Source organism: Siniperca chuatsi, linkage group LG10, assembly GCF_020085105.1.
Source record: "Siniperca chuatsi isolate FFG_IHB_CAS linkage group LG10, ASM2008510v1, whole genome shotgun sequence".
In the NCBI taxonomy this organism is placed as follows: Eukaryota; Metazoa; Chordata; class Actinopteri; order Centrarchiformes; family Sinipercidae; genus Siniperca; species Siniperca chuatsi.
Genome location: NC_058051.1, coordinates 16,357,003 through 16,377,603, shown reverse-complemented (window position 1 = coordinate 16,377,603; position 20,601 = coordinate 16,357,003). Strand labels below are relative to the sequence as shown.

General features: G+C 38.9%; 2 protein-coding genes and 1 long non-coding RNA gene across 5 annotated transcripts; 1 reads left to right on the top strand and 2 right to left on the bottom strand.

Moving 5' to 3' along the window:
• Positions 1 to 5,291: 5,291 nt before the first annotated feature.
• c1galt1a (core 1 synthase, glycoprotein-N-acetylgalactosamine 3-beta-galactosyltransferase, 1a) lies at positions 5,292 to 11,068 on the top strand. 3 transcript variants are annotated; one of them, XM_044211686.1, is made up of 5 exons: positions 5,292 to 5,604; positions 6,163 to 6,217; positions 6,876 to 7,130; positions 7,942 to 8,606; positions 10,628 to 11,068. In XM_044211686.1, exons 3-5 carry the CDS (start codon positions 6,920 to 6,922, stop codon positions 10,976 to 10,978), a joined length of 1,227 nt encoding a protein of 408 aa, XP_044067621.1. In that variant the 5' UTR covers positions 5,292 to 5,604; positions 6,163 to 6,217; positions 6,876 to 6,919; the 3' UTR covers positions 10,979 to 11,068. The 3 variants fall into 3 exon arrangements, with proteins under 3 accessions (XP_044067621.1, XP_044067619.1, XP_044067618.1); XM_044211684.1 differs by having other exon boundaries at positions 6,112 to 6,217; XM_044211683.1 differs by having other exon boundaries at positions 6,100 to 6,217.
• A 532-nt stretch (positions 11,069 to 11,600) lies between these two features.
• On the bottom strand, positions 11,601 to 14,094 carry tac3a (tachykinin precursor 3a). The gene is made up of 7 exons (XM_044211687.1): positions 13,924 to 14,094; positions 13,416 to 13,531; positions 13,225 to 13,324; positions 12,952 to 12,981; positions 12,793 to 12,846; positions 12,598 to 12,664; positions 11,601 to 12,265 (listed from the first exon to the last, which is right to left on the bottom strand). Exons 2-7 carry the CDS (start codon positions 13,515 to 13,517, stop codon positions 12,247 to 12,249), a joined length of 372 nt encoding a protein of 123 aa, XP_044067622.1. The 5' UTR covers positions 13,518 to 13,531; positions 13,924 to 14,094; the 3' UTR covers positions 11,601 to 12,246.
• Positions 14,095 to 16,695: 2,601 nt separating this feature from the next.
• LOC122883268 lies at positions 16,696 to 19,437 on the bottom strand. The gene is made up of 3 exons (XR_006379591.1): positions 18,945 to 19,437; positions 18,446 to 18,547; positions 16,696 to 17,146 (listed from the first exon to the last, which is right to left on the bottom strand). It is a non-coding gene; the product is annotated as an uncharacterized LOC122883268 (long non-coding RNA).
• Positions 19,438 to 20,601: the final 1,164 nt, after the last annotated feature.

The following is a 20,601-nucleotide window of genomic DNA, read 5'->3' as shown; positions in this document are numbered from 1 at the left end:
ACAGAAACATTTCTGCAGGTCCCAATGAGCACAGTGGCCTCCATCATCTGTAAATGGAAGAAGTTTGGAACCACCAGGACTCTTCGTAGAGCTGGCCGCCCAGCTAAACTGAGCGATCGGGGGAGAAGGGCCTTAGTCAGGGAGGTGACCAAGAACCCGATGGTCATTCTGACAGAGCACCAGCGTTTCTCTGTGGAGAGAGGAGTTTCCAGAAGAACAACCATCTCTGCAGCACTCTACCAATCAGGCCAGTATGGTAGAGTGGCCAGATGGAAGCCACGCCTCAGTAAAAGTCACATGACAGCCCGCCTGGAGTTTGCCAAAAGACACCTGAAGGACTCTCAGACCATGAGAAACAAAATTCTCTGGTCTGATGAAACAAAGATTGAACTCTTTGACCTGAATGGCAAGCATCATGGCTGGAGGACACCAGGCACCGCTCAACACCTGGTCAATACATCCCTACATTGAAGCATGGTGGTGGTAGAATCATGCTGTGAGGATGTTTTTCAGCAGCAGGAACTGGGAGACTAGTGAAGAACCAAGGGACAGATGAATGCAGCAACGTAGAGAGACATCCTTGATGAAAACCTGCTCCAGAGCGCTCTGGACCTCAGACTGGGGTGAAGGTTCATCTTCCAACAGGACAACGACCCTAAGCACATAGCCAAGATAACAAAGGAGTGGCTACGGGACAACTCTGTGAACGTCCTTGAGCGGCCCAGCCAGAGCCCAGACTGGAGCCTGATTGAACATCTCTGGAGAGATCTGAAAAATGGCTGTGCACCGACCCTCCCCGTCCAACCTGATGGAGCTTGAGAGGTCCTGCAAAGAAGAATGAAGAGAAACTGCCCAAAAAGAGGTGTGCCAAGCTTGTAGTATCATACTCAAAGACTTGAGGCTGTAATTGGTGCTTCAAGTATCGACCAAAGGCTGTGAATACGTGTGTGTGTGTGTGATTTTTTTTTTTTTTTCTTTGTCATTATTGGGTATTGTTTATAGAATTTTAATCCATAAGAATAAGGCTGTAACAACATAAAATGTGTAAAAAGTGTTGGGCAGTGAATACTTTCTGGATGCACTGTACAAACCCATGGAAGGCAAGCCTTAACCAGGTTTACCAATTGAAATTTGTCCCAGCAACACATTAGACTCAGTATTACATTCTGAAACATGTTTGGCTGTGATGTAACTACAGACATTTTGACGGGCTGTTGCTATTCAAACAAACTGTTTGAAGTCATAGGATTCAGTTGACATTGTATACATCATGTAAAGTAAAAATTTAAAGGATTTTGCAAATTTGAATCATTAAAAATTTAATATACTGAACTGTATCATCCAAAACCAAGTATTTGATTGTATTCATATCTCCATAAATGAATACCACAGACTGTCTGGATTACCAATATAAACATTTGTCTATGAAATTTCCAGAGACAATAATGTAAAGACAGAGCCAGGCAAAATGCTATCATTCTTTTTGATCCAGTTCCACTTTGTTTCTATAGCGCTTTAACAAAGTGTTTGTCACAAAGATACTACAGACATACATACAAATTACAGAAAACGGAACTTTTAGAATTGCATAGGTGCCTTGAAGTAGTCATTACCAACAAAGGCTTTTGTACAAAGTATTAAATTAATTTCAGTTCCCTGTCATTTAACATTATAACTTCATTTATGAACATCTGTGGTTAGATTTCTTTGCATGTATGGATTGCATAGGTTGTTACCAACATCTGGTGAAAATTTCATGTCAATAGCACTTTTTTTTTTTAGAAATATATTTACTGAGAAAAATGGTGTTCAATTCTTATTTTTCCTGCTGTATACATCCTTAGTCATAATCACTTGAATCCATATACAGTGGTGGAAAACAACTAAGTACATTTGCTTAAGTATAATTTCATGGTACTTTACTTAAGTATATCTAATTTCTGCTGCTTTATACTTTACTATTACATTACAGAAAATATTGTACTTTTTCTTCCTGCATTTATTTATGTAACTGTTATAGTAGTTAGGAGTTACTTTGATTTTTACATACAAAACATATGATCAACTTATTTAATGATGCATTGTATAGATTAAAGGCCCCACATACCCTTGTGGTGTATTCAGTTACGTTACTTATTAGACCTACTCAGGTTGCAGTTGTGCAAAGCTCTGCTGGGACTGACATGAGGTTGACATGACACGAGTGATAAAGTTACCAATTGAAAACAGAAGAGCTTCTGAAGTCGCCCAAAACATTTACATTTTTTTGTTGCAAACTATAACGTGTGTGTAGAAATTATCTTGTGTGCATATGATTATTTCACCACCGGTGAGAATTTCTAAACTAAAGTTCTCTAGATACTGACACAGAAAGGGAAATTTTTTTTAAATTTTTTTGAAAGCTGCTCTGGTTAAAAAACCAAAGGGTTTTTTGAGGGCAGTTTCACTTTGACAGGGTTGTGGTATGTTTGCAGCAACAAAAGATGGGCATTGTTTTTCAGTTTAAGAAGACTGTCATGGGCAAGGAAGTGCACAAGGCTGGGATGACGTTGCCAGAGCAACAGCCCATTTCTCTCTCTAATGACATCATCCTCAAAGTTTCACAACTGTAATCAGCCTTATGAAAAACATTTGGTTCTTCAGTAAACAAGCTCTTTTTGTAACTGAGGAGTTATCTTGCATGTTGCCTGCTGCCTAAATGTTAGCCAGCTAAGATTGGTTCATGATATGGTTCATAGCAAAATAAGGCAATATTGTGTAACATGATGCAACATTTTTACATTACTTATTTTTTCCTCCAGAGGGGGAGCTCAGCCAAAAGAGGCAAATGGGCTGTTGCTCTGACAACGTCATCCCAGCCTTGTGCACTTCCTTGCCCATGACAGTCTTCTTAAACTGAAAAACAATGCCCATCTTTTGTTGCTGCAAACATACCACAACCCTGTCAAAGTGAAACTGCCCTCAAAAAACCCTTTGGTTTTTTAACCAGAGCAGCTTTCAAAAAAATTTAAAAAAAAATTCCCTTTCTGTGTCAGTATCTAGAGAACTTTAGTTTAGAAATTCTCATCGGTGGTGAAATAATCATATGCACACAAGATAATTTGTACACACACGTTATAGTTTGCAACAAAAAAATGTAAATGTTTTGGGCGACTTCAGAAGCTCTTCTGTTTTCAATTGGTAACTTTATCACTCGTGTCATGTCAACCTCATGTCAGTCCCAGCAGAGCTTTGCACAACTGCAACCTGAGTAGGTCTAATAAGTAACGTAACTGAATACACCACAAGGGTATGTGGGGCCTTTAATCTATACAATGCATCATTAAATAAGTTGATCATATGTTTTGTATGTAAAAATCAAAGTAACTCCTAACTACTATAACAGTTACATAAATAAATGCAGGAAGAAAAAGTACAATATTTTCTGTAATGTAATAGTAAAGTATAAAGCAGCAGAAATTAGATATACTTAAGTAAAGTACCATGAAATTATACTTAAGCAAATGTACTTAGTTGTTTTCCACCACTGTATATGGATTCAAGTGATTATGACTAAGGATGTATACAGCAGGAAAAATAAGAATTGAACACCATTTTTCTCAGTAAATATATTTCTAAAAAAAAAAAAAGTGCTATTGACATGAAATTTTCACCAGATGTTGGTAACAACCTATGCAATCCATACATGCAAAGAAATCTAACCACAGATGTTCATAAATTAAGTTATGTGTTATAATGTTAAATGACAGGGAACTGAAATTAATTTAATACTTTGTACAAAAGCCTTTGTTGGTAATGACTACTTCAAGGCACCTCCTGTATGGAGAAACGAGTTGCATGCATTGCTGAAGTGTGATTTTGGACCATTCTCCCACACAATCAGTTCAAATCTTGAACGTTCTGTGGGCCTCTTCTATGAACTCTGATCTTAAGTTCTTTCCATAGATTTTCAATTGGATTCAAGTAAGGTGATTGGCTGTGCCATTCTAGCAGCTTTATTTTCTTTCTCTGAAACCAATTGAGAGTTTCCTTGGCTGTGTGTTTGGGATCATTGTCTTGCTGAAATGTCCACCCTCATTTTATCTATATCATCCTGGTAGATGGCAGCAGATTCTTTAAATCAATCAATCAACATTTTTCATCTTTCCTTCAATTATATGAAGTTTGCCAGTACCATATGGTGAAAAACAGCCCCACACCATGATGTTTCCAACTCCAAACTTCACTGTTGGTATGGTGTTTTGGGGGTGATGTGCAGTGCCATTTTTCCTCCAAATATTTTGTGTATTATGGCATCCAAAGAGTTCAATTTCAGTCTCATCTGACCAGATTATATCCTCCCAGTATGTCACGGGCTTGTCCAAATATTGTGCAACAAACTAAACAAGCTTCAACATGCTTTTTCTTCAGTCTTGCTGGGTGAGCATGCATACAGGCCACGGCGGCTGAGTGCATTACTTATCGTTTTCTTTGAAACAATTGTACCTGCTAATTCCAGGTCCTTCTGAAGCTGTCCACAAATGGTCCTTGGCTCTTGAACAACTCTTCTGATAATTCTTTTCACTCCTCTGTCAGAAATCTTGCGAGGAGCACCTGGTCGTGGCCGGTTTATGGTGAAATGATGGTCTTTCCACTTCCGGATTATGGCCCCAATAGTGCTTACTGGAACATTCATAAGTTTTGAAATCCTTCTGTAACCAATGCCATCAGTATGTTTTGCAACAATAAGGTTACAGCGGTCTTGCAAGAGCTCTTTGCTTTTACCCATCATGAAATGCTTCTTCTATGACACCTTGGTAATGAGACACCTTTTTATAGGCCATGAGTTGGGCCTGAACCAGCTGATATTAATTTGTACTGACAAGGGGCAGGACTACTTTCTAATTACTGTTTGTCTTGGCTTTCTATGCGTTTTTGCACCTCCCTTTCTTCATGTGTTCAATACTTTTTCCCTGTGTCATTTAACATTATAACACATAACTTAATTTATGGACATCTATGGTTTGATTTCTTTGCATGTGTGGATTGTTACCAACATCTGGTGAAAACTTCATTTCAATAGCACCTTTAGAAATATATTTACTGAAAAAAAGGTGATGTCAATATTTGTTTTACCTGCTATGTGTAGGAAGGCTTTAAGATGTTAACTTTGTGTAGGGTGACACCTAGTGGCCAGGATTGATAGAACAACAGCTTTACTTCTATTTCTTTCCTTCTCGATCATCATCTTTAAATTCCATTTTCAATAATAATAAATAAATGTTGTATAAATACAACCATCAGTTAATTGCTGTTCATGCATTTCAGGACGTGAAAGGCGGCTTCCTCTACACGTCACCGTCAGCCAGCCAATGAGAGGCCGCATTTCCAGAGCTTAGCCCGTGCTGCTGAAGAATGTAAATCTGTTCAGTGGCTTTCCTCTTACTAATCACTGTATTTGGCGACGCAAGATAAAAAACAATGCATCGGATGAATGTGACCAGCATGTGGCGATGTGACTGACAGGTGTAGCAGGCGTGTGCCGTTTTCAGAAACAGTAAATCTTTCGTTGCCTAAGGAGTTGCAAGCATATCGTGCTCACAAATGACTGATCCCCCAGCAAAGGTAAATAATACACACACGGGTGTAGATCTTCAATCAAACATATTTTTGCTGATTGGAAGTATACACACCGCTGCCGCCGTGTATAATGACAACATTTCAGTAGAATTGTAGCTATAGATCTGGATTCCACATGGCCTTATTTTGTCGTCATAGCAATCTTAGTCATGAGTTTTTGGTATTAACGGATGTAATGCCTCGATTAGGGTAACTGGATTGTCGTCTAATTTTATTTATCTCCAGGATGATGAAGGGAAGCATCAAACACGGAGAGTACATGTTTGCCAAAAACAACTCTCGTCATGTTAATCGTTAACATCTGTCTCAGATTTGGGGTCTTTAACCTCATCCGTGAGGAAACAGACTCAAAATACAATATTTTTGGCAGTGACATACTGACGCTGTGTCAAGTGTGAAGTCCATGTCCATAAAGTCCTCATGTCAAAATGAAAAACTGAATTAATGTGTTATATTACAGCATGTATGCATTTAAATCAGTCTGTCTTAAAGCTAAACAAAAGGAGGAGGCAGAAGTGATGATGTCCTGGAGCTTCTCCACAGACAGTGATTAGTGGGACAAAGCACCATTTTACTGGAGCACACTTTCTGATTTACGGTAAGTTCTACATTCAAGTTAAAATCGGAACACAAATTCTACAAGTTCAGAGTCAGTCACTAGTTCAGTGTGTATTTACTCAAATACCCTGTGGAGTCGAGACACTTTAATTTTTTTAGCTTAGTGAGACAGTTATCTGTGGTTTTAGATTTTCCTGTCCAAATGTATTGCAAATAGCACACAACACACAAAGTTTGTTTGAAGGCAACATTACCCCTTGAATATGGGAGGGGGAGATTAGGCTCCAGGGGGCAATACTCAAAATGTGTTGTAGTCTGGGTCTGAAAAGTGGGTCCAATATGATTTAAAGCTAACACAGTGTACTCAAACCACATCACATCTTTTCATGTTTAATGCACACATCAAAAACACGCCTTGACGTGCAAATACCATTGGAGTTCATTGCCTTTTCTGACACAATGATTTGTGAAAATAATATTGAAGGTACTTGAAGTTCTAACAGCACTCATCTTAAAACCTTTTTCTGATGACAGAACACAATACAATGTGTAACTACATACAGTCAGCTCAAAATCATGCATTTTATACAAATAATACTGAGCAGTGTCAATGATCATTAGCTGAAGAGAGAAATTTACAAACTCATTTCAGGTTTGTCAGTCCATCAAATCGATCTGGTGTGTTGTGTTCCATGTAGACATGCTGTAACTGGGATATCACGGTGCTGGAGACGGTGTCACCATGAAGAGCTCCAGCTCCAGATGGGCCTTCTCCCTGGGCTTCTTTGTGGGGGCTTGCAGCATCTACTTCTTCTTGCACCAGGTGTGGTTTGAGACGAGCTACCCCGTGCTGTCAGAGGCTCAAGAAAAAGCCACAGCGGTGTGGGAGAGACCAACCAGCTGGAAGAAGGAGGGAGCTGCTCTCATCAACCTGCTCCACCCTCACCATGCAGGTGCTTTAGACTGGTCCTCTACTTATATAATCATTTAGTATGTATGGGGTGACAAATAGAGAGTTTTTAAAGTAATTATTAGTCTCCATATATCTGAGATCTACAGATCATACTATTTTGCTTAAAATTCCAGCATTGGCTCAAACATAATATATTTTTTAAATGAGTGATTGTGCAGGCAAATTTATGTAGGTGAGATGATGGATTGGAACATAAGTTGTGACCTCTGATACTAAGCCGTTTGAGGTCCTGGATGCTGGTGAAGTGAAGAATCATTATGGCACACTACAAGACACTGATATGATGAGCAGATAGGGTGAATATTTTTTGGCATGGATGCTTTGATTGGTTTGGAAGTAGTCTTGGAGACCAAAAAATGTTTCTATATTTATTTTACCTTTCAATCAGTGTGATGAAACAGTTCCACTGCACTGTCTCTTCACATTTTATTTAATCAATTTTTATTTATATTAAATTGTTGAACATTGCTCATATGATCATGATCATGTGTCACTTTTTCCTATTTGTCTTTGATGTATTTCTAATGAGGCATTTAGACTTCTAGGCGTTACTGCAGGAAAGGTTGTCTGAGTTCTTACTCAACTGTCGTTCACGTAGCAAAATGCAGTGAAAGGAAAAAAAACATAGGAAGAATGTGGAGTAAACTGATTGGATATGGAGACGTCATCTCGTGTGTGAGGAGTGCCAGGGTAGTGTGGCATTGCTGGTAGAGCTACACATACAATAGCTCCACTGCATACAAGTTAACATTGTTACAGTATGTAACGCACTGTTTGCTGTGTCCCTCTAGATGAAGACAGCCTGGTGGCAGATGTGCTGTACCACAAGGTACGTGTTCTCTGTTGGGTGATGACAGGGCCGAATAACCTGCAGAGCAGGGCCCGCCATGTCAGGGCCACCTGGAGTCGCCACTGCAACATGGTGGTGTTCATGAGCTCTGTGGAGGACCCAGACTTCCCCACTGTGGGCCTGGGCACTAAGGAGGGCCGTGACCAACTCTACTGGAAGACCATTCGAGCCTTCCACTATGTCTACGAGCACTATGCGAATGAAGCAGATTGGTTCTTAAAAGCAGACGATGACACCTATGTGGTGGTGGACAACCTGCGCTGGATTCTGTCCAACCACACCACTGAAGAGCCCATTTACTTTGGCAAACGTTTCAAGCCTTACACCAAGCAAGGCTATATGAGTGGAGGGGCAGGCTATGTGCTTAGCAAAGAGGCTCTCAAGAGATTTGTGGAAGGTTTTCGGACCAAAGTTTGCACACACACTACGCCTGTAGAAGACCTAGCGCTGGGGCAGTGTTTGGAGAAGATGGGCGTTCTGGCGGGGGACTCCAGAGATACTCTGCATCGAGAAACCTTCCACCCGTTTGTGCCAGAGCACCATCTAACTGGCAAGTTCTCCAAGAGCTTCTGGTACTGGAGCTATTGTTACTACCCAATTGTTGAGGCAAGTCCCTTCACTTCTGATTTACTTGTGAAGTAGTGCTGCAAAATGGTACTACAGTAGGAATTGGTAAAAATGGTAAAAGCAAACAAATATACATCATACCTGTACATTTGGAATGTACAGCAGGGACCTATTTTCTAACTAAAAGTGAGTAGTGCGCAATATACTTTTTGCTTATTTTGCTTTTGATGAATTAAACAAAATGTAGGTGTTGCTATAAATGACTCATCAGAGGTATCATAACTAAATAAATTAATATGTGATTGTGGCACTTTCGAATTCCGTACCTGACCCCACATAGAATGAGTGAATTGAAATAGAAATGAGTTCATTTTAAAGTAGATGATTGCAGCAGAGAAAATGTCAACAAAAGGAAAATTGGTCAATTTGTTGCTGATGATGCAACTAATTTATTGTACTTTGCAATTAAAATGAGATAGGTCCATTACTGATCCTGTCACACACTGACTGCCTGGGTATGGGGCAGCTTTGTCCTCTGTCTTTGAAAGGCAAACAAGAAAACAAATTCACTTTTAATATTAAAGTAATTTTTTTCAGACTGTAAAAATGGAAATTTGTAGTTTCAGAACTGTCAGCATATGACAATGACAATATGACAAAATAACAAAGGATAAGGCTGGTGATAATAAGTATTCTTCTTATTGTGATCAAAAACAAAAAGGCCAAAACCATCTATGACTTATTCTGACCTAACAAGTACTTTCTTTGCAACCAAATCTTGATAGGTTATACTGTAGCTCTGTGCCATAGACCACTGTTGTCCAAAAACAGTTAAAAACAAATAAATGAGGCACACTGTTGCACTGGGTAGCAGCTTTCATCAAGATGAACATGGACACTTTATCTTGACTCAAACTTACATACACTGTGTATACATACATCCTGCTGTGTATTAATCCGCAGCTGAAAATAGTCCCCAACAAATGCACTATTTACTCCTGCATGAGTAATGTTGGCTAAAAACCTCAGTGCCCAGCTGTTTTAGGAAATTACTTATATATATATATATATATATATATATATATATATATATATATATATATATATATATATATATATATATATATTATATATATATATATATATATATATATATATATATATATATATATATATATATATATATATATATATATAATTTGTGAACTGTACTATAGATGTACTGCAGGCTTGGGGGCTGAGTACCACAAACAGGGGAGGGAACAGACTAACATTGTTGGTTTCAGTCTTTTTATGGGATTTTTTAAAATAATGCCAGCCTTATCCTTTAAACAAACACTAATGCAAAATGCAAACACATGAAAGGCGCTACATGTAGCATTTTCATACAAGAATAGATCATATTTTAAAAATTTTACAATGACTTGGTACTAGTTAGAGCAACCATTTAGGCAATTGTTGGACTCTTTATGCCAATGGAATTGTCAGTTATTACTGGATGGAGACCATATTTGCTCATTATCCTGTTTGCATACAAAATGTCCCCACGTGAATTTCTCCCTTGCATTATATTAGTTCTTATTCTTTATTTAATAGATGAAGTTGTTGGAAGTGAGTATTCTAAGGACTTTTCACTTTACAAACCTAAAACTGTTTGGACAGCTTGTTTGTACTTGATGATTAGTGGTCAATTTCTCTTTTGTGCTGTTAAGCAATGTCCATTTGTGCAGTAAAATCTGATGGCAGTGTGGTGGATGATAGAGGCTGCCACTCGTTTTGACAATTGGTTTTGTTTGTTTATATGTCTCATAATTATTAGTGCCAAAATGCTACATGTAGCATCTTTCGAGTGTGTTATAATCTTGTTGTAATATATGATGATGTAATATATGTAATTTAATCTTTATTCTAACTTGTATTTTTATATGTATGTGTGTGTGCGCCATCCTATGTGCTAACATGTATGTATTTGTGTGTTTGCATGTGTGGTGTGTGTGTGTGTGTGTGTGTGTGTGTGTGTGTGTGTGTGTGTGTGTGTGTGTGTGTTTATAATTCCTCAGGGTCCGCAGTGCTGCTCTGACCTGGCAGTATCTTTCCATTATGTTGAAACAGAGCTGATGTACATACTGGAGTACTACACCTATCACTTGAGAGCGTATGGCTACAGGCCACGCTACCGGCCCTCCTTACGCCAGGGTCTGAGCCCCGGCCCACTCTCACAGACAGCCATGACGGTGGGACTTAAAGGTATTCGGGAGGTGACAGATGGAAGGAGTCACACAACTTCAGTCTTCTCTATCAGTGGAAACCAAACTGAAGCGGAGACAGAGTCAGAGAGTGGGGGGAAAGACAATCTAAACTCTCACGTCAGTGAGAACAGGACTGCAGTCACACAAAGCAGGCACCGCTGATTCTGTGTTTCAGCTGGGGTTGAATGTGCACAATTGAGAGGTGTATTACTCTGTGCAGTATGTTGGCTGACTAATGTTTTCTTCTGACAGGGCTTCCTTGATCCAATCACAGTATATTCCAGCCAGTATGACACTGTAAGTGGAATTTGAATATGATTCAGTGGCTTGGCTTTTTTTAACCAGGATAAACATTTGATTTATCTTAATTATGTTTGACATAATAAGCATTTAAATGTATGTATCTGTGACGTTACACAGTCAGTGTAGTCAGTGCTTGGAGTGATGCAGCAAGAGGCACATAGAATATTTCAATGTATTTTACAAATACCTGATCTGAGCCACTAATTCAGTACCAGATGTATGAAAAGATTTTTTTTTATCATTTTAAGTCATTATTTTCAATTTCTTTCTTGAAATGAAGAGCAGCAACAAATGGCAGTGTGTGTCACAACTTCAAAATATTTAGCGTCTTTTCTTTAGGGCCTCTTTGCTATTCTGGAGTTAAATCTGATGTTCTTTGTGTTATTTTTCTGAATTACATTTCAATTATTTAAAACGTTTTTTCTTTGGGGGCTTTCTGACATGACATGCAAAATGACTTTGAAATTACTATAATTTTTTAGCCTTTGAGTTAATTTTTCCTTTTAATTTCCTTTTGAATCTGCTGCGGTTAAATAGTTAATGCAGCCAACAGTGATACAATGTTTGTTTCAGTAAGAAAAGCAACAACTGTGCTGTGAAAATGTCTTTTCTTTTTACCTTTGAGTGATATGAGATGCTCTGATGTAGAAGTGCGTGCTTGAAACCCCCTGTGCTTCTGTTTGAGAACACTGTAGCTTCTGATGAACACAGTATTATACAAAACGCGAATGAATCCCTCTTGTCTTGTCATTTTATATAACAACAGTAAACATTGTAGCAGGTGTGATTGAACATTACTGCCATCGCTGCTGTAGGAAAATGCACCAACATTTTAAATGAATAAATTATGTATAAAAAATTATGTTTATTTTGAACTTTGAAGAAAAAGAATAACATGATAAAGAAATATAATGTATCAGCTGTTACTTCTAATGATGTTTTGTCTTCTGAGAAAACAAATACAATCTGTGTAGTTTATGGTCACTTTCATAAGCCAGCTGGCAGATTTACAATGAGAATGATCATCATTTAGTCATTTAGTCGTTTTCATCAGACATTTAGTTCATTGTTTGTGTTCTCTGTGATCTTCTGTCATTGTTGCCAGAGAGTTGCTTCAGTATGAATGTCTACAGCCCTTGAAGAAACCTGCAACAAAACACATCATACATACATATATAAGTATTATTCCTACACTCAAGCTTTTTAAATGTGTAAAATCAATAATTTAATACACAAAAAATAAGGGCAACTACAGATTTACTTTTTAGAAAAGAAAAGCACACAGAAGATATATATTTAAAAAAAATTTATTTGAGTCAACATTTGAGACTTTAAACCTTGAACAGCAGAAATCTTCAGAGCCTCATCTGTCTGATATGGTTTTATCCTTTATTAGCCAAGTTAAGTGTTAACTTTATTTTTCCAAGTGGAGACTGTGTGATGGTCCATCTACTGAGAGAAAAAGAAGAGGTACTCACCTCAACCTGCACTTGTTGAGAAAAATGCCTCTCCTCTCTGGATACTCTCTCCTCCAGGGACCATTATCTGTGAGAGCAGACATTACAAGATAGTCCCATAAAGATATGCTGTCCTCATGATGAAATGATCTGAATGCCCACAAATGCCAATAGGGCTCCTGTGGATATTTGACTCTTGTGAATTGCCACACTCACCAGGCTCTGAGTTTCTCCTTCCCATAAGACCAACAAAAATGTCATTCATTTCCCCTGATAAGAATAATGAGAACAATTAAAATGTGTGTTTTATGATGATTTCAAATAATGAAAAGAAAGAAAGCACTTCATATCATTGCTAAATCAAAAAGGTCTTACTTTTTTGTGGTGACTGTACATCGTTTGCATCTGATGAAAATAAAATTGAATCAAAAAGGAAAGAAAACAGCTTTGTGAAATAGAAGTTAAAGAGCATTTGGGGGGGGTCCTAACCAAATAACCAAATCTAAGAATTTACAACACAATGTCTATTGCCATTTTGATGTCTGTTTTTTCAGTGTATTATCATCATATTAATATTGTTATTATTATTACTATAAACTTATTAATGTAATCAGTGGGCTACTTTTGTCAGTCGAAATGAAGACTCACCAGCATTTCTTCTGCCCATCAGACCCACAAAGCTGTCATAATCCAAATCGCTATACCTCTTTAGAATGTTCCGCTTGACGGTGTCCAAACCTATGTTCTGCTGCAATTATGAGAAGCAAAAGAAATCAGTGTCTGTTAAAAGATGGTCTGAAAATCAGCTTGGTCATTAGGCTAAGCGCCAGGAAACCTACATCGGAAGTTGATCTGCGCGATCCGGGCTCCTCGCATCTTGACTGGCTGTATCGAAGTTTCATGACAAGGAACAGAGTCACCAGCAGCAAACCTCTCCTCATTTTTTCAGCACCACCTGTGGGAGAATATTTACAGCTATCCTGTTTTATCATGTCGTTTCCTTTTAGGCAAAAACATCGCTGAATACTGCCTTTTCATCAAGGAACCAATTATACCTGTTGATCATAACCCGCTGCGTAATTGTTGCGTAAAAGTGCGGGGTGTAAGGTTTACAAAGATATAGTTAATGAAACTTATTTTTATGTAATTTGCTTTGATTCTCTTGTATGTATACAGTAAAGAAAGAAAAAAACATGACGGCAATAATTTCACGTTGTATCCTAGTGATTCCTCTCCAAAAAGTCATGTAAAACCTTAAATTCACTTATTCATAACTAGAATAAAAAGAGGAAGAAACAACTGTTGAATATAGAATAAATATGTAAACATTTTACTTTAAGCATTTACCTGTTTTCTGTCGAGCAGATAATTTTGAAAAAGTCAGCTTCGTGCGGCCAGGTGCAGAGGAAAGTGGGAACGGATATATCCTGCAGTGAGATCAGGTCAGGATAAATGAGGCGTCCAAGCTTTGGGGTAATAAATAATAGCTGGATACCTGCGTAAAGCCAATCAGCAACTAGAGCGTAGGCGGGGTATCAGGTCTTATATCACGTTGTGCTGAAGGCTATGTAGCCTACTCATTGCTGGTCATGATGCTGCTGAGAGCTGTTGCCCCCCCACCAAAAACGCACGCACACTCACCATCAAATAAAAAATGTCTAGGCAACGTCACGAGGACACAATTTTCTTAAAAATTATGTTCCAACTGCATTTGGCTTTGGCTAAGAAGGGAACAAATAAACATAACAAATGTTTAATTGCAGCTGATCATATTGTTAAATATGAGTTAAAACCTGAAATTGTGTGTTCAAAGTACAGCAGTCTCATTTATCCATCTCTTTGCCTCCTTGCTCACATGCTCCTCTAGGTGCCTTTACACTCTTCATTGACCAGTCCACATGGTCACTGTCAAGATACTACTCTTTTTAGGAAGTAATTATATAGACAGCAGCTGCATCTGCATGTCACTATAGAAGACTGTGATGTATGTAATAATAATAATAACAAAACTTTATTTATAGAGCACTTATCAAAACAACATGTAAGTAGATAGGCCACACAGCTGTGTACAAACAGCTGTTTGTAATTGACCACCCAATGCCCATTCATACAGAAAATGTGGAATGAAAACAAACATTTGTCCACCTACATCTGGGCAGGTTTTGCTTAGTTAATGGAAAGGTTAAACAGTTTAATTTCTCACCATGCTATATGAATTTAAATGAATTAAAATTAAAATATATTTTTGAAAATGTTCAAGAGCATAACTTAATATGTGGTGTGTTTTTATTTATTGATACAAAATAAAACGCTTCAATATTAGTAGAGAACACAAATCAAGAAGTGAATATTATCAGTACAGCCACTGAACACAGACGTGTTGTTTGGACAGACACATCTTCATACCAGTATTGACACAATGAGTAACACGTGATTCAGAGGGTCTCTTGAAATTGTTTTCATGCTGCTAAATTCTGTCTTAAACGGCTCTGACAGCTGGTGAGATGAAATGTCTGTCTTGTCAATTGTATAAGCACCGATTGTGTGACACATTTTTATACAGTTACCTCCAAGCAGCGACTACAAGATTTAGTTAGTTAGTTAGTTAGCTCTGGCATTGTAGTAAAGATACTTTATCATTTCTTACAACATCAACAGCTCGTGGGTAACATTTAGTATTCATGTAAATCCTGAAAAATATATTTATATGCATCATGAAAAAATCTTTTCCCTACATCAGCAGCTGAAAACAACTCAAATTTAGCGCTCATATCAAACCTATCATTTTTCTTGCAATTACCCGAGCAATTACACTTGTGTTGGTGTTTGTGCACACATTCAGAATGCAAACAAGCATGAATATTTAAGCAAAGTAAAGTTTGAGATCATAGCTGTGAAACAGGCAGGGGGAACTACTGCAGATATCAATGGCTGGGGCCTCTGGAGACTGAGGCCTGATGGAGGACGGTATGACACCAACAACAAAGCAGCAGGCAATAATCCAAATAGTGCATTTCACAAAAGGTTAACACTGCTATGTTTTAGTAATGACTTCCCATTTCCATATTTGTCCTGTTCCTGTATGTAGTAGCGTGGGGGTGAGGTGAGAGGATTGCAGCAGTGCAGGGGTTCGGGATGGGAGATCTGACAGAAGTGGGGAAGTCATTAATTGCATTTTTACATTATTGATGAGTGTTTTTTTTATCCCCCTTGGTAATCAAAGCAGTCCTGTTTTTGGACTAACAGAGAGCACAGGGAAAGAGTGCCAGGGGATGTTTATCCACCACATGCCATGGCAGGGGAAGTTTCTCATCCAACCGAAAGGCAAATGGATATTGGCTCAGATGTGCTGCAGGGCTAGATGGATGTCCTGCTATACATCACAGGTAGTCACATGCCCTAAACACTGCTGAACAAAATGACATGCACCCTCTGCATGTATTGCAAAGGCGATCGGACAATATCTGGCCCTGACATTGAGCAGGACATTCACGGTTGGCTCACTAACAGCAGGGGAGCCCATGGTGGCTAAAGATGGACCAGAATGAAAGAAGACAAGCAAAAAGACACAGCTCAGCGTGATCATTTAATATGAATGCATATGAAGGAGTGTGTCTCTTTGTGCGCAAAATTTGCATTACGTTGAGGTCTAATACTTATCACTGTGACAATTTGTCAGTTGGCCACTTGAAAACATTTAAATCTTCCTGATGATTAAATGTTGTAAAAAGTTAATTAAAGTTGTCTGGCTTCATCATTCTCCTATTCAGATGTTTCTTAAACATTTATCAGCATGTGTGTAAAGAGCAGGCTGTCTGAATATCAGCATCTTTGTTCCCACCCCTACCTACTTTAACAGTTTCATTAAATCATTTTGCCCATTGATCCTGCTTATCCTGTACTCGCATATTGAATTAACAGGCTGAATAGATAGAGATAACCTTGCTGTGGAACACATATAAAGAGAGAAAGAACAATATTTTAAAAAGGACCCAGAATAAGACAGTGTGTGTGTGTTTTGGACACATCATGTTGTATGTATCTTTATTTCACATAATTTATTCAACTCTCCAACATGGCTAAGTCTGTAGAAGGCCACAAAAAGTTGATTATGCAAGCTTGAAAACACGGTATGGCAATTCAGTTTGTTTGGAGGTCCATGTAAAGACAAGAGAATACAGATTCATTCCTCTGTGTAGTTGTGTTTCCAGTGGAGGAGAGCAGCAGATAGAGCCTGGAGTACAGTCACACTGTTATTTCTGTCTCTCTAATTGAGGTGCCAATCATCCATTTGTGCAGGCTTTCATGGCCTGAGAGGGAGAAGATAAAGTAAGTTCCACCCTGGAGTTGAGAGCGGACAGTGACGTGGCAGCTCTTATATGGGAGAGATGTTATGAAAGAATGGACGACCAGAGGGAGACAGAAAAGGAGAGTGCGTAAGGGTGAGAAGAGAGAGTGAGATTGCAAAGATGTGTGAGAAATTGCAGGGTGTAGATTTAGCTATATTTGTATAGATGCTGGGGCTGGATGCACTGCTTGGATTCTCTGGCCAACAAGTCCAAAGGGGATTCTGCATGTGTGAACACAAATAACAGGAAAACAGTCCTTCACACACTCAGTGGCCATCCCTGCTGTTCACTCTTGCTTGTGGCGACATGAAAACTAAAATAAGCAGATTTAGATGATTCCAGGCCTCTCCACGGTAGATCGTAAGACACACCTGTCAGTAATTGAGTTAATGGGCGCTAATCTAATAGGGGGAATTTAACTTAGAGTCCACTTTATACTTTTCCTTGGGGCATGCAAAATGACTTTGATGGATGCAGTTTTTTATTCCTCCCACTCCTCCCCGATCTCTGACTTGCGAGGTCCTCAAGTGTCACTTCCATCTAAATGTTAATTTGATGGCTGTTTCTTTAAGACTGGCATGGATGCTGATATGCTTTGAAAGTCTATTTGCATTAGACCACGTCGGGTATTTGAAACTGTGAGCTGTGGTGTCGTTAAACCAAAACCCATTCTTCTTCTTTTTTCAGTGTTTTCCAAAGAGCTCTTAAAAGTGTTTTTCTGCTCCGTTCTTGTCAAAATTCTTTGTACTATTTAATCTTCTCTCAGTCACAATGGTGGGCACTAACGCCTATGGGGAAAAAATAAGAAGCTGCTGTTTAGGCTCTTGAATCTCTCTTTTTGTAAGATTGGGGGGACTGTTCTGGTCTGTCTTGTAACAGTATTGCCTATTTTCTACTCATCATGCTGTGAGAATACTCTAGAACATACATTAGCATCCTGTTCATCACAGAGGCAATCAGTGTCTCTTACACTGTGTCCTGTCTATATCCTTTTATTTGCACTGTAGTTGATAAAAACGGTTGCAATCAGATGTTTGAGTTGTGTTTTCAACCCTAGAAATAGGTTTTCTATCCTGAAGAAGTGCAGTATTGTAAATCAGACAAACTTGGGGCATTGTAAGTTTGTTGAAGAATTTGTTGCCAAAGGATTTTGCTTTTCAGTTTGACAATTTATTATTAAACATGTTCATATCTGAGAAAAAGATTTTTCATTTGTAGAGGAATGTTGAATGCTGCCATTTTTCTGCTATGGTAGCTTCATGCTAAATTTATTTCCTCTGTCAACTTTTCAAATATTTTAGCTACTAGTTTTACCACTCACAGCTTTGTCTTTGCATTCAGTTTGAATATTGTCTGTTGGTATTTAACCCACTGTATTCCTGCAGACACTCACTGGATTTGTAATATTTGCAATCATGTATATATTGTTGGATCAAGGACACAAATAAGTGCACAAAATACAGATGTATAATTTTGATAAATAAAAAGATTGTTGGATTTTACCATGTCTGTAAACTTACTTTACAGACAACTTTAGTTGTGGCCAGATCAGAGATCCAGAAGGCGAGGCATAGACAGGGCCTTGACACTGGTGGCAGTGGAGCGAAGGAGTGAACCATTCACTTCAGTAACAGAAAAGACATAACAGGTAAGATGGCTGACAGAAAAACCCTCAAACATATTCCATTGGGCTGATTGGATAATCACTAAGAGGCATAGAACTGCTACGATCAAGAAATTAGAATGATTAATTTTCTTGTTTGCTGCTTGAACTTACACTGAAAATGTCATGTTTATGGCTGAATCCAGCGCTAACCAATGCTTAATATTCAGTTCTACTTAGTTGCGTTACTTAGCCAACAAAAAACAATTTCGTTGTAGAAGTGTTCTGTACATGTACGAACAAATCTTTTACACCAAATCTTCAAATTGATCTAATTCTACTGAGTCACGATTGTCACTGAAAAAAATTTACTGAGTTGAACATAACAGCTTGAACCAGCAACCGACTTAACTTACTACTGAACTGAAGATCTGTGACAGTCTGTCTCTTTGTCCCCCCTCTTCAACCACTTTCCCGGTTCCCCAGGCCCTTTCATTGCCATTTTCCATCTGTCTACTAGATGCCCTGGACTCTCCCTTCTTTCCACATCACCTGACTGCCCCACCCATTTCCCATTTACATACCTGTTCCCACTTCTCTCATCAGCTCTGCAGTTACCTGACCTTCCCTGCTAATCTGTTTCCACTCTCCCTTGTCAGCCCTGCAGTACTTAACCAGCCGTTTTCCACTCACTCCTTGCCAGATTGTTCTTTGTTGCTTGGTTGTTTCATTGCTTTCAAGCCTGTTAACTGGAACCCCGACCGACTGACCCTCTGCCCAATTATTTGGACTCTGGATTCCTGCCTGCTCCTTGTTGGATTAATTTGCCTGTTTTGGACTGCCTCTCTGGCTTTGACTCTTGCCTGACTCATGGTCCTGTAAGCCTTTAACATAACATATTTTGTAAATATATCATTGAACTGCATCAGCTCTGCCTCTGTAATCTGTATTTGGGTCCAACCCCTGTTGCTCCACTCATACCAGCCGTGACGGAACAATCTGGCCAGTCATGGACCCAGCAGATGGATGTTTTGAGGATGAGTTGTATGATTTGTCTCACACCCTCCTGTACCTCCAAGGTTGTTGGAAGAGGGCCCCTAGTAGAGAGTATAAAGAGGCATGGAGGGAAGTGTCAACCTTTGCTGAGGAATTTGTTACCTAGCCTCCGGCCGGCTATCCTCAAGCCTTAGCCTCCAGCATGCTAGCAACCAGCCTGCACTTCAATTCAATTCAATTCAATTTTATTTATATAGCGCCAATTCATAACAGAAGTTATCTCATTGCACTTTTCCTATAGAGCAGGTCTGAACTCTTTATAATATTAATTACAGAGACCATAAGCAAGCATTTGGCGACAGTGGCAAGGAAAAACTTCCTTTAAGAGGCAGAAACCTTGGACAGAACCAGACTCAATGGTGGGCAGCCATCCGCCGCTGCCATGTTAGGTTTTGAGAGATGCAAATACTACCTAGATTTTTTTTTTAAATAGTAGAATAGTAATTGTAGTGTTAATATTAATAAATTAGTAATAATAGGAATGACAGCTATAGGAAAAATAATGTCAGTATTAGTAACAGAGCCAATAACAACAACTGTGGTAGCAGTTGTCGAGCAGGAACACGTGGGCAGCAGGTGGCCCACAACTACAGATCCAGTCTCTGCAGCTCCAGAGGCAGAAATACCTGCTGAAAGTGACAGAAGGAGAGAGGAGAAACGAGAAAGCACAAAACTACGGGAGAGAGTTAGTAACAAGCAGTAATGGGATAAAAATGCATACAGATGGGAGAGAAGGAGAGAAGGAGAGAGGAAAAAGGTGCATCATGGGAAGTCTCCCAGCAGTCTAGGCCTATAGCAACATAACTAAGGGATGGTTCAGGACTCACCCAAGCCTACTCTTAAATGTGGAGATGGTGTCTGCCTCCTGAACCCAAACTGGGATCTGATTCCACAGGAGAGGAGCTTGATAACTGAAGGCTCTGGCTCCCATTCTATTTTGGACACTCTAGGAACCACAAGTAACCCTGCATTCTGGGAGCGCAGTGCTCTAGTCGGATAATAAGGTATTATGAGATC

Excerpts from the sequence above, each read along its gene's own strand:
- c1galt1a (XM_044211686.1), top strand. The coding sequence starts at position 6,920 with ATGAAGAGCTCCAGCTCCAGATGGGCCTTCTCCCTGGGCTTCTTTGTG. Across the intron at positions 7,131-7,941 it reads GCTCCACCCTCACCATGCAG|ATGAAGACAGCCTGGTGGCA; the intron begins GTGCTTTAGACT and ends GTGTCCCTCTAG. Across the intron at positions 8,607-10,627 it reads GTTACTACCCAATTGTTGAG|GGTCCGCAGTGCTGCTCTGA; the intron begins GCAAGTCCCTTC and ends ATAATTCCTCAG.
- tac3a (XM_044211687.1), bottom strand. The coding sequence starts at position 13,517 with ATGAGGAGAGGTTTGCTGCTGGTGACTCTGTTCCTTGTCATGAAACTT. Across the intron at positions 13,325-13,415 it reads CGCGCAGATCAACTTCCGAT|CAGAACATAGGTTTGGACAC; the intron begins GTAGGTTTCCTG and ends TCATAATTGCAG. Across the intron at positions 12,665-12,792 it reads AAGGAGAAACTCAGAGCCTG|ATAATGGTCCCTGGAGGAGA; the intron begins GTGAGTGTGGCA and ends CTGCTCTCACAG.